The sequence below is a fragment of the Lontra canadensis genome, unplaced genomic scaffold (assembly GCF_010015895.1).
Source record: "Lontra canadensis isolate GAN:19392208 unplaced genomic scaffold, GSC_riverotter_1.0 scaffold6, whole genome shotgun sequence".
Lineage (NCBI taxonomy): Eukaryota > Metazoa > Chordata > Mammalia > Carnivora > Mustelidae > Lontra > Lontra canadensis.
The window spans coordinates 27849518-27862914 of record NW_022631000.1 but is presented as its reverse complement, the minus strand read 5'-3'; the positions used below and the strand labels follow the sequence as shown (position 1 = coordinate 27862914).

The window sequence follows — 13397 nt, the reverse complement described above, 5'->3', positions numbered from 1 at the left end:
GCATATTACATCAGCATGTTGTTTGCAAAAGCTGGCATAAAAGAGAAAGTTAAAAGATGGTAGGAATCAGAATAGAACAGAATGAGAGGAACAACTCATAAGCTGGATTTACCTTTAAAAAGGATGAATTGTTTTTCCCTTGGAAAGGAAAGTACGAAAATTCCAAGTGTGTGATTGGCCAGTTAAAGATCTAAACAGGAAATCGAGGTCTGTGCTTCGAGCTCACCGAAGAAAGGCCAAGATTATAGGTTGTAATATGAAGGTAGCTTCAGATTGTCTGTACTTCAGTATAGGAGAAACCATATCATAACCTCAAAAAATTCTTTTAGTTTTATAAACTGTCAGCTGGAATTCAAGAAGTTTGAAGGAAGGTGTCAATTTTATAAAAACCCCAACAATGAGTAAAATCCAAAGCATTTATTTCCTGACAGCACTGAATGTGGACCCTTCTAGTTAAGTGGAATTGCACTCATTTGGAAAGGGGTGTTGCCACACAGTGAAGGGTTGGAGATTTGACAATCAAAGGAGAATTGGATGAGCGTTCCGATTCACTTACCTGATAGACAAACCACTGGCAGAATGCTGGGGAGATCCATTCTCGTGCATGAATGCCACAATCCATAAAGATAGCCTTTCTTCTTTCATCCCTTTTCCCAATCTATTTAAAAATAAACTTGAGATATTATTTTGCATGAGCTCACACATTGATCCTTTGTTGTCCAGTAACTCCTGTGCTCAAAGCAATTTTTTTCCCTGTCTTCTGTTGAATAACTGCATATGCACATATTGTTCTCAGGGAGGATTATGGCACATATCCTTAAATGTCTATACATAATTCATAATCTATCACATAGTTTATTTTTTAAAAAATTTTCCTAGTGTCAGAGTTGCTTTTAGGGTTTTAAAAAAATCATAGTATATTGTTTTTCTTACTTTATTGTTAACATCCTTTGGTCTGAGAAATAGATTATGTGTTGTTTCTGTTTCTGCCATTTCCTTTTGTTTTTCTGGCTTCATAAATGGGACATTTAGCTTTGGGTGGAAAAGATTTTATAGTTGTGTTTGCAGGGGGAGGAGGAACAGTGGCTGGACATTTGAAGAACTATCATTTTGAGGAGAATTTGTTTTGTTTGGGTACTTAGAATAAATGGATGGCAGTTCAGGGTAAGGAAGGACTTCTCAGTTATTAAGGGCATGTTTCAGGGAAGAGTGTCTTTGGATGTAGAAAAATCCAGCAGCAGCTGAACAGTAATTGTCAGCTCCATTATAGAAGGGAATTCCCTGTCAACATAGGGTTGAAATGCCTTATATACTGTTCCAGGATCCTGTGATTCTGTGACACTTAAACTTCTCTTTTCTTCATGGCATTTAATCACCAGCTTCACTGAATTTTAATGGATGGAAAACTTTTATCTATCAGGGACATCATAAACTCTTCTAATAAAGATGTGGGATAAGATATTTGTCTGAGTTTGTCCATTGTGTCCCACAAATGGTTTATTCAGGGACTTTATTGGTACTACCTAAAACCACCTATCACTTCTATATGTTCTTCAAAAAAATATAAAATTTTTATTGCCTCAGAATTCACTATTGGGTCACAAAGTAACTTTTTTTTTTTTTTTAAGATTTTATTTATTTATTTGACAGAGAGATCTACAAGCAGGCAGGGAGGCAGGCAGAGAGAGGAGGAAGCAGGCTCTCCGCAGAGCAGAGAGCCCGATGCGGGCTCGATCCCAGGATGCTGGGATCATGACCTGAGCCGAAGGCAGAGGCTTTAACCCACTGAGCCACCCAGGCGCCCCACAAAGTAACTTTTAAGTTAATATTTTCCCAAAATAATAAGAATCAGTAGTTCTTGAATTATTTTTACCTTGAGAACATACAGTGGATTATCTTCAACAGTGGTTCCAATTTTAATACGAGAGACCATTTCAGGATGCTTATGCACCATTTTTTCAGTCCAAGCAACAATCTTGAGAACAAAACCAATTTTGAGGAGTTAGAACAAAAAAAAAAAAAAAAAAAAAAAAAACAACTAAATGAGAACAAATGTTAAGGGTTATAGTTTTTTATGGTTTTTTTTTTTTTTTTTTTGAAGTACAGGCACTTTATACTGTACCTTGTCCCAGTTATTGTATTTTGCATAACTGTGCCTGCCTGGGATATCTTCTTTAACATCAAACTGTTTCTCAATCTCTTCTTGCAGATCATGAATCAAGATTCTGTTTGACAGGGGAATGATAAAATACACATTTATTGGAGGAAAAAAACCCAGTTATCTCTCATTTACAGAAATTTTCTCTTCCTTCTTCTCTATCTTAGATCAAGTTTGCCGTTTCTTCATTATTCTCTAGCCATCTGTTTTAGATACGTCATGTGTCTGGCTTCAGAACTTTCCATTTGGGGCGCCTGGGTGGCTCAGTCGTTGAGTGTCTGCCTTCAGCTCAGGTCATGATCCCAGGGTCCTGGGATCGAGCCCCTCCCCGCAGACCAGGGAGCCTGCTTTTCTCTCTCCCACTCCCTCTGCTGTGTTCCCTGTCTCACTGTGATCTCTTTCTGTCAAATAAATAAATAAAATCTTTTTTTTTTTTTTAACTTCCCATTTATCTAGAGCTGAGCTGTTCAGTATGATAGTCTAACCACACATGGCTATGGAGCATTTAGAATAGGGGTTGTCCAAAAAAGAGGTTGCTGTTATGTCAGATATATACTACATTATGAAGACTTTTTATAAAAAATTATGTAAAATATCTCACTAATGAGTTTTATATTCATTATGTGTTGAAATAATATTTTGAAGTAATAATATTGGGTTATACTATATTGCTAAAAGTAATTTGCCTGTTGCTTTTTAGCTTTTTTAATGTGGTTACTAGAATGTTTAAAATTGCACATAGGGCTTGCATTATACTACTGTTGGTCAGCATTGATCTATAGTCATTCTCCAGCATTCTTCAAACACACACACATTCACATACATGCAACACAGGTAATAGTGGATATTCTTAGGCACAAATTTACTGACCATCCCATATCACTTGATACTTTGAGAGCTGGGAGAAACTTGAATAACTGTCATAGTAAGTACTTACTTACCATGTCCCAGTCATTGCTCTAAACCTTATGTACATTATGTACCTTATGTACCTTATGTACATTAACTCTTCAATCGTCACATGAAATTATTATCCTCATTTTATAGATGAGAAAACTGAGACACAAAGTGTTTAAATAACTTGTCCATAGTTACAGAGCTAGAAAACAGTTTGATTTGGAGAGAGTGAGATAAGAGACAGGAAGAATTGTTAGAGGCTAATTGGGGACCCAGAACTCTTATACCTCTACCCTCTTCTCTATTTTTATCTCTATTCCAGAGTTATCTTATCTCATTTCATTGAATTCCATGGCTGTAATGGTTGCCAACATTTGTATTTCCAGTTCTGGACTCTCTCCTCAACCTCCCATGCTTCTAGTTCTTCCCCTACTTCTCCCATGGCTTGTTCATCCATCTGCCTACCTGACATTTTCATTTGAACATCCGTTGTTGTTTCTTATGGGTCAGGTCCTGCTTCACATACATTATTTTGTTTTTATCTTATTAATATTAGCACCATTTTACACATGGGGACATTGTTGCTTAGAAAGCTTAAATACCCATAACTTGTGTATGTTGGGGTTGGGAGTTTGAATGCAACCTTGCGTGACTTTAAGATTTATGGTTCAGAAGTGCCATTGTCATCTCATATGTACTCAAATATTTTTGTATGTTTTGTCTGTTTGGGGATTTTCTGTTGTGCTCCACTGGTCTGTTTTCTTACTGTTACGTAAGAACCAAACCATATTTAATTATAGCTTTAATATTGAATTTTAATGTTTAATGTAGTGTCTGTCTCCTTATTCTTGTTTCCAAGTTTTCCTGTTCTTAATAAATATTTGGTCAGAATCATTTTACAAGTGATTAGAATTATTAGAAAAATATAGGCTTTTCATTAGAACTGTATTAAATTAGGAATAAATTTGAGAAGAACCTTATTTTTTTGATAAGAACCTTATTAATTATGGACCATAATAAAACTGTCTTCTTGATTTTTCAGTAAAATTTTGTGTATTTTGTTTATTCATATATTTTTATTAGTCTTGTGAGTGGCTTTTTTCTCACTAACCATTTGAACTAGCTATTCATATAATTAAAAAAACTTATTGCTTTAGTTACACTTATCTGTTAGCCATCTTATTAGTTAAAAAATGATCTTTTCACTTCTGAGAATTTTTTAGCTATGCCTTTAGGGCTTTTTTTAGGGTTTTGGGGTAGTTATTTCTTCTTTTTTATTAATTATTTTTATTAACATATAATGTATTATTTGCCCCAGGGGTACAGGTTTGTGAATCATCAGGCTTATAACTTCACAGCACTCACCCTATCACATACCCTCCCCAATGTCCATAACCCAACCACCCTCTCCCGCCTCCCCTCCCTGGCAACCCTCATTTTGTTTTGTAAGATTAAGAGTCTCTTAATGGTTTGTCTCCCTTCTGATCCCATCTTGTTTCATTTTTTCCTTCACTACCCTCCAAACCCCCCACCCTGCCTCTCAGATTCCTTATATCAGGGAGATCATATGATAATCATTTCTCTGATTAATTTATTTTGCTCAGCATAATACCCTCTAGTTCCATCCACATCACTGCAAATGGCAAGATTTCATTTCTTTTGATGGCTGCATAGTATTCCATTGTATATATATATACTACATCTTCTTTATCCATTCATCTGTTGAGGTAGTTATTTCTTTTGTAAAAAATAATACTTTCTACTTTTGTTATTCCAATAACCATTTTTCCCCTTGCTTTATTTCATTGGTTAAACTTCCTGAACAATGGAAAGTAGTAATGGTGAAAGAGGGCATTCTATTTTTTTCCTGCTTTTTACAAGAAAACTAGTCTTTCACCACTACATATAATGTTGATTGCCTTTTGAGATTAATATAGTGGTATTTTTCCATATGATCAAATTATTATTGTCTGTTGGTGTCTAGTTACATTGAATTTTAGTTTTAGATTCCTTAGTATGTTAAATGTAATGTTGTAATCATCAGAGATTAACAAACACCCTCACAAAAAGCTTCATTCATCTTATTTTAGATATAATTATAGAAAGCTTATTTGATCTATAAGGAATACATTGGACATAGGTAAAATAACTTGTAGAAAGCAAGCATGCTATCATTAGGAGATAGCTAATAGCAAAAAGAAGGAAATAAACTATATCAACAGAAGGATTTAGCAAACACAGGGATCATTTGGTGTAAATCCAAATGACCTAGCATATTTTAATAATGTGAATAGCTCTTAAGGATGTCATTCTTTTAAAGCACAGTGTAAAAATTCCTGTTAGTAATGGTAATTCCTCAACCAAATTAAACTGTAGTATTTACTGTACCTTGTTTTTCAGGATAGAGAGTGATGGCTTATAATAGAAATATTTCATGAAATATTTAAATTCAAGAATTGTTTGAAGTTGTACTTGAATAGTTTCCTTATTTGGATTATCATAGTTCCAAATGACTTCTTATAAAAAAAGGTGTTACTATTGTTTATGAAATACATGTGTATTTTCCTTCTGTTAGCAGTAAGTCCTATGTAGGAAGATGCTGTCTATTTTTAAACATGCATTCTAATAATTTAGGACAGTATCATGCACTCTTCACCTCCATGAGCCCAACCAGAAAAGGAAGTAGTGACCTGGTGAAAAGAGGCTCTGTGGTCATTCTTGGATTCCAACCCCATTTTGGCTTAATACTTTATGTAACCTTAGGTGGGTTAACCCTGTCTCTCAGCCTCAGTTTACTCACTTTTACAATGGAAGCAAACATATCAGCCAGGAGTGTGGTAAGGATGAAATGATTTGAAATGTGGGAAGTGATTAGCAAGCCACAGGTACCCAATGAAGCTCATATGACAGTGAAGTTGAGTCACAAAATTGACAACCACTTCACAGACTTAACATGTCTTTAACCAGGCTTTGGTGGTATGTAGTTGTTTGACTCTGATATCTTCAGTTTCTTAACGATAATGAACTGTGACACTGTAGCATCTATTCTACTTGTCGGTTTTTTCTTGCTGATTGATCTGAGTTTGGAGACAGAAGATAAATGAGGTATACTTCTAATTAGAGTTTATTTGGCACATGACACCAAGTACTACTCATGAATATTGATTCTCATTAACATTACTGACAAACACATTATTATGCACATTATATCTAATTCACTGTATGCTTGGCTTTTTGACTTATGATGAACCTGGGATTTCTTAGAAGAAAAATTATGACTCCAGATTTGGAATCAACTGTGACATGTTGCCCTAAAACTCATGAAGCCTGAGAGGGTTAGAAATTATATTTTGGGTGGTCACTATAGACATAATGAATTCCTTTAATTAATTGTTTTAAGTTCTAAAAAGGGTATGAGGCTTTTGCTCTACCTGCATTTATAGAAGTAGAGGAACCAAGCAAAAGAGAAATTTTATGGTTCCAGAGGTTGATTGATAACATAAAGCAGTATTAATTAGTCACAGGAAGCTCGTATCTAAGAATATTTTTAGACTTACACATATCAATTTAGCTCTTGTGGTAACAGCAGCAAAAGAAAATCATGTGAGCTGAAATACGACCTTTCCATAAAGCAGCTGCATGAGGACATCAGAATGGTGCCAGATTGTTGCTGATAGGGACTAGAAATTAAGCCTAAAGCTGGAAATTAAGAACTAGGGCCAGATGTTATTTTCATGAGCCCCTCCACTAACCAGAAGTTAGGCTTAAGCAGATGAAACCAAATTACTTTTTCCCAAATATTATTGTAGCTCTCCAAGATTTGCTTAATTTGTTAAAGAAATTCATAAATGTAGACGAAAGGATAGATAATTATTATTGAGGATTTAATGATATAAATGACTAATGTTTGTTGAACCTTTCTTATTGCCAGGCATTCAGCGCAGCCTGGTATTTATTATTTGATCTTCACATCATCACTACGATGTGATGATTTTATTATTTGATCTTCACATTGTCACTATTAATTGGGTACCATTATCACCCCCAAAGGTTAGGTAGAGGTTTCCAAAGTTGACACAACTGTTAAAATGCAGATGTTGGGATTTGAACTTAGAGGTGTCTGATTTCAGTATTCCAGCTGTGAGCCATTATACAATGATGCTCCCAATGACAAGGAGTGAAATCTCTGGGAATTGCCCTCAGACCTGTAGTCTTCTTAGACTCCTGAGTATTGTACAAAGTTCTCCCAGTTGACCAGCTCTCCTAGAAGACTGTGTCACAAGCTCAGGAAGTAGGTAAGAAGTTCAGAGAAGAGGCAAGATGAGTTCTTTTTTTGACAATTTCAGGGCTCCCTCCATCTGTTGCTTTTTAAAGAGTAACGAAGAAATGGAGAATGGTAGGCCAATGTATGTGACAGCCGGAGGCTGTGTGTGTGTGTGAGATAGGGAAGCATGTTCCAGGGACACAAAGTCCTTTTTATGGTGTCTTATAATCTAGAGGTCTGGATTGCCTCCCCTCTTCTATGGCCACATTCCAGCAGGATAGGGGCTACTCAAAAAGTGTGAGTTCAGGTTCCCACAAGATCCCATTTGTCCGAAATTACTCCCTAACTGGGTTACCATGTATCCAACTTGGCATTAACTGACATGGATTTCCCAACATTTGAGGCACACCTCTGTGTTGGATAATAAACTTTAAGGCACTAATTTACTCAGTAGGAGGGAAAGGGAGCATCTAGTGATAGCGATAGCCCCTAGTTATCCTCTGTTGTAGAGTGTGTATGTGTGAATGTATGTGTGTACACTCATATAAATATATGTATAAGTGGTCTTTCCCTCACTTGCATTAGAAGTAGAGGAAGTAGAGGAACCAGGCAAAGGGCGATTTTATTGTCCCAGCCAATCTTCATGAAACCTCTATTTTAGAGATGAAGAAAATGAGGTGAAGAGAAGTTAATTATCAATGTTTAAATAACTAACATCTAGTTTAGATGGGACTGGACCCAGGTAGCCTCACTGAGAATCCACATTCTTATTTACCACACTTTACTGCTTTCCACTATGACCAACATCTCTTTGCAGTTTGTAGCAGGTATCAACAAGGTTTCACTCTTGGGCAAGTAATATATAAAAATGTAGAGCAAAAGGAAAAATGGGACAAAACATTAGGATGATTTATTTGAGATACTTGTCTGATAGGACTGGGTGTACATTTGGAGTATTAAATTGTGTCTGATCTTTATTAGGTAATTGGATATTAATATGAAGTGTCAATAAGTCAGTTTGATATAGATGGGCCAGTTTGATAGAGATTTCTTTTGTATTTCCCATATAATCTTATGTGCATCTTACTAAGATTTCACTTAATTTTTTAAAAAAGATTTTATTTATTTATTTGACAGAGATCACAAGTAGGCAGAGAGGCAGACAGAGAGAGACGGGGATGGGGGGAAGCAGGCTCCCTGCTGAGCAGAGAGCCCGATGTAGGGCTTGATCCCAGGACCCTGGGATCATGATTTGACCCGAAGGCAGAGGTTTTAACCCACTGAGACACCCAGGCACCCCAAGATTTCACTTAATTGTATCATTTGTTTTGCTTTATTTGTGTTGTACCATTTATATTAGTAGTTGTTTTCTGAATTACCTTTCATTAATAATTCCTTATTTTCTAATTTTAACTTTTGATCAAAGAAAAGATAATCTAAAATGTGTAAAAAAATTGGTAAAAGCACTGGGGTTTTTAACTACTGAATCTAAATATGGTGTCTGCTCCTATAGAATCAGTCCAATAGTTCTACTTTACTTTTCTTTTCTTTTCCTTCCTTCCTTCCTTCCTTCCTTCCTTCCTTCCTTCCTTCCTTCCTTCCTTCCTTCTTTCCCTTTCTTTCTTTCTTTCTTTCTTGACTTTATTTGTTTATTTGGCAGAGCACGAGCAGGGGAAATGGCAGGGAGAGGAAAAAGTAGACTCCCCACAGAGCAGGGGGAGCCCGATGTGGGACTCAGTGCCAGGACCCCAGGATCATGACCTGAGTTGAAGGCAGTCACTTAACCAACTGAGCCACCCAGGTGCCCCTTAGGTATGCTTTTTTTAGAAGTTTATTTACAAGTCTGTTCAGGTTTGTTTGTATGTAGGTATTATTTGTTTTTTAGACTTGGTCTTTTATGATTTTGTAAAAGTGTAAATAAAAATGGAGCAAACATGCTATATATATATATTTTTAAAGATTGTATTTATTTGACAGAGGGACACAGCGAGAGAGGGAACACCAGCAGGGGGAGTGGGAGAGGGAGAAGCAGGCTTCAGGCCCAACAGGGAGTCCGATGCGGGGCTCGATCCCAAGATCCTGGGATCATGACCTGAGCCAAGGGCAGACACCCAATGACTGAGCCACCCAGATGCCCCTCAAACATTTAATTTAAAATTAAATCTGGGGCACCTGGGTGGCTCAGTGGGTTAAGCCTCTGCCTTCAGCTCAGGTCATGATCTCAGGATCCTGGGATGAGCCCTGCATTGGGCTCTCTGCTTAGTGGGGAGCCTGCTTCCTCTCTCTCTGCCTGCCTCTCTGCCTACTTATGATCTCTCTCTCTCTCTCTGTCAAATAAATAAATAAATAAAATAAGATCTGTCTTGGTAATTTAATTTTCTAAAAATTAAAAAAAGTCACACACAGATACTTTAAATAATGGCTTATATGCGCTGTCTAATGAAGGATATCTAAGTAAACTGTTGTGTCAAACCAGCTTCTTAATGTGGTTTTTTTCAGACTGGTGCCTGGGTCCACCAGATGTTTCTGTTCTTAGAACACTTTTCTGTTACTGACTGACACCAAGTAACACATATAATTAATATGCAAATAAAATTATCTATATAATTAGTACTTGGAAAGAAGATTTAAATAGTCCTTGTCTGCACAGATCACTTTACATATTTATATTTCTAAGGAAGGTAACTATCTAATTATACGGCTTTCCCACAACTGTGGCTAATTTGGACCAATTTCTGGAAATCGTGTCCTAATTAGATAAAACTAGTTTTTATTGGTAGCTTAACACTTTGGTTCTTGATGTAGGTAGCAAGGAAGTATTTTGGCATAAAACAAAGTGAAAAACACACTGTATTTGTGAGGATCTGGATTTAGACCTCTGCTTGAGTCAGAATTGTTTCAGCCTAAGGGAGACCTAGAGGTCCAAAGAGGAGAGAGAGGTACCGCCTGCCTAGATATCTTCTGTCACAGCGATCTGTTCTATTGTCCAAACTCATGCCAAGCAACTAGCTTTTGGTCTACATTACTAGGATATTACAGAAAACGTAATACTTTGTTTTTCTGTTGCTCTTCAAATCAATTTAAACAAAAATGACCTGCTAAAATTAATAAATCAATTAATTAATTAAAATTTATTTTAGCTTGGGCTGGATACCTTTTAAGATTTAGTTGATCACAGGAATTTGGGTCAGGTCTATGCTAATGAAGTTAAATAAAGTGTATAATAATTGAGGCACACATTTAAGAAGACTGGCTGTGAAGTGAACCAAGAGACACAGGCACCGGAGAATATACAGGGGGAGGAATGATTTCTTTTAGATGAAAGAATCAAGACCATCTGAACCTTAGTGTAAGTAGAGAGTCTCTAATATTCTACTAGTTTCTGAGATCTTGGAGGTACAGTTATAAAGTGTCTTTCTAATTCTAATTTTAATGGTACAATTTATAAGAACATAGAAAAGCACATATATATTAATTAGAAAGGGTTAAATGCTGATAGAAATTAATTCTGAATATGTGCTCCTCAATTATTAATTTCTACATTTGTTTCACTAACATCTTGAAACGACAGGAAAAACAAAGACAGTCGTTAACAAAAATCACAAATAAAGCCTGCTACTTTTTAAGCCATTAAGCCGAACAAGAATTTTTTTACTTGTCTTATATTTGTCTTTCCTTAATTTCAATAGAGTTTGTATTTATTAAGGGTATTGTGGCAATAAGAACATAAGCAAGTTGTGGTAAGCAGCAGTAAATCCTGCTCTGCCAAATAACATGATATGTTTCAGCCAGAATAAGAAGGTTTCTTTAGTTACAGCTCCATGTTGGGTAGCAGAGGCATGAAATGGCAAGTCAAAAAGAAAGAGGTAGTGCTTAGTGATTTGAATGGTGAGGGTCTCAGTGAAGGGAATTACTGGGATGACAAGGGCTGGTAGAGTTAAAACAGGACCCCTCAGCCCATCAAACACATTTTGTTTTCGATGTATGTGTGAATTTGTGAAATTCAGCACTGGGCTCCCTTGTTCAGTGCCCCAGGGCCCAGACTGTGCATGGCCAATGGTTGGAGGTCAATGAATTCTAATTTTCCCTAATTTTCTATGGGAGCACAATGACTCATTTCTGCATCTTTAGTGATTTAGAATTCACTCCTGTTGGATTTAAATCTTACTCTGTTGCATTGCTTTTGCTTTCTCTGAGGTAGAATTTCTTTCATAAAGAATTATTATATATCTTATATTCCCATATCTCTGACTCAGTTATTTGGGTCTCTTTTTACGTAGCAGGAGAATTAAAATTCTCAAGAATTGGTGCTGGTGGTCACCAGTAGTGCTTAAGCTCTGTGTTGATTACCTTTCAGAGGCAATGAATGTGGCTAAACCATTCATGCCTGCACAGATACACAATGTCCTTAGTAGGAGCTGAATTTTGGAGAGGGCAGACATAGATAATTGCCCTTCTTGCAGATCAAAGCAAAAAAAGATGGAAGTTGAGTGGCCACGTTTGATCTCATCACCTCTGTAAGCAGGCCTCAATAGTATGTTCAGAAGTAACTGTAAACTTTTATCTCATAGAGCTTTCATTTTTTTTGCCCAATTAAAAAAACAGTACTTCCTTCTCAATTTCAAGATACTCCAAACTTTGAGTGTCTAACACATTTGAATATTTCATAGGACTTACTCATAGTGCATTTTATTTTGATCCAAGGCAGACTGGATGGAGTGGGATTCCTTTTCACTAACTCGGAAGTCTATTGTCATGTTAGCAGCTACGTGGTGGATAGCATCTGGATACCAGAAGTCAAGCTGTATAGAAGAGTTCAACATTAGTCACAGTAATTTGTTCACCCAACACATATTTTTTAAGTAATGCATGTGTCATACACTACAAAAGGAATCTGGGCTAAGGTATGGGCCCTTCTCTTAGTAAGCTTAAGAGAGTATGCAAATACACTATTGAATATCGGAGTGGGAGAGATTGTACTGATCATTTGCACTGATTACTTTTTCAGGATATAGATAGTATCTATAAATGCAAAAAAAAGAGTAGTTTTTGCTTAATCTGTTTGCTTCTACCATCTTGGGGTTGAGTGGGGTTGTTTCACAGTTTATTTAACCATAGAATCTGTCTCTAATTGGGAATATAGATTAAAATATGGCTCTCTCAACTCTGCCCCTGAGTCAGGCCTCAAAACCAGTTGCCCCTGTAAACTCTGGAATTCCTGCAAGGTTTGTGTCCAACAGAAGGCATATTAATCTCCAGCTCTGTTATTTTTCTATCCATATGTCCTTGGGCAATACTAAAACTCCTTGAGTTTCAGTCCTTTTCTGTAAAGGAATAGGGTTAAGAGGACTCCATTTGGAGTCCTCTGTAAAGATTATGAAATGGATGTGAACTCTGGGACCTGCAGACATTTAACAGCTGCTGATTCCCTTTTCTTTTTCTTCCTCTAGCTGAGAATTTCAGAAATTTGGTGAATTGGTCCAAAAGGATAGCATTCAGGTTAAAATAACTTTTCGAAGATTCCAATTCTTGTTGTTCTTCAAAATCCTACTCCATCATAAAATCAAATGAAGTACAATTCCCCAACTTGGGAAATGTGAAGGAAATGTTCAATTCCTACCCACCATTCCAAGCTTGTAGACATGTCTAAGTCCACCTGCGTATTTTGTAGTTGAATCCCACTCTACCTCTAGGTCAGTCTGTTACACCCTAATACGAGGCTGCTCTGAACCAACAAGTATTTATTAGTTTATTTTGATGAGAAGCCTACAGCATAAATTGGACACATGAGAGATGTAGTATGATTGAAAGGAGTTTTGGTGCTCATAGAGCTTGAACAGTGAGAAAGAGGGTGGAGGAGTGGGAGACCGTAGAGATGGGCAGTTTGGCAGATCATGAAGGATTTCAAATGTCACACAAATAACAGTAGAAATTGCTTCTATAGTGCTTATTATGACCAGGCGTCCTTCTTAGCATCACCAGATTATTAGCTTACTTAGTCTTTATAACAACCTTAAAAAGTAGGTATGATTATTATCCTTACTTTACAGAGGCAGAAACAAATCGAGAGAAGTTAAT

General features: G+C 36.6%; 1 protein-coding gene across 2 annotated transcripts in view; it reads right to left on the bottom strand.

The window, feature by feature from the left end:
* CPA3 (carboxypeptidase A3) overlaps window positions 1–13397 on the bottom strand; it is a 33978-nt gene that overhangs the window by 19207 nt on the left and 1374 nt on the right. For both annotated transcript variants that reach the window (XM_032852438.1, XM_032852437.1), the window contains exons 3-6: window positions 11997–12121; window positions 2123–2225; window positions 1874–1975; window positions 557–658 (exon numbers count right to left, since the gene is read on the bottom strand). In XM_032852438.1, coding sequence (XP_032708329.1) covers window positions 557–658; window positions 1874–1975; window positions 2123–2225; window positions 11997–12121 — 432 coding nt within the window. The remainder of the gene's footprint in view (window positions 1–556; window positions 659–1873; window positions 1976–2122; window positions 2226–11996; window positions 12122–13397) is intronic.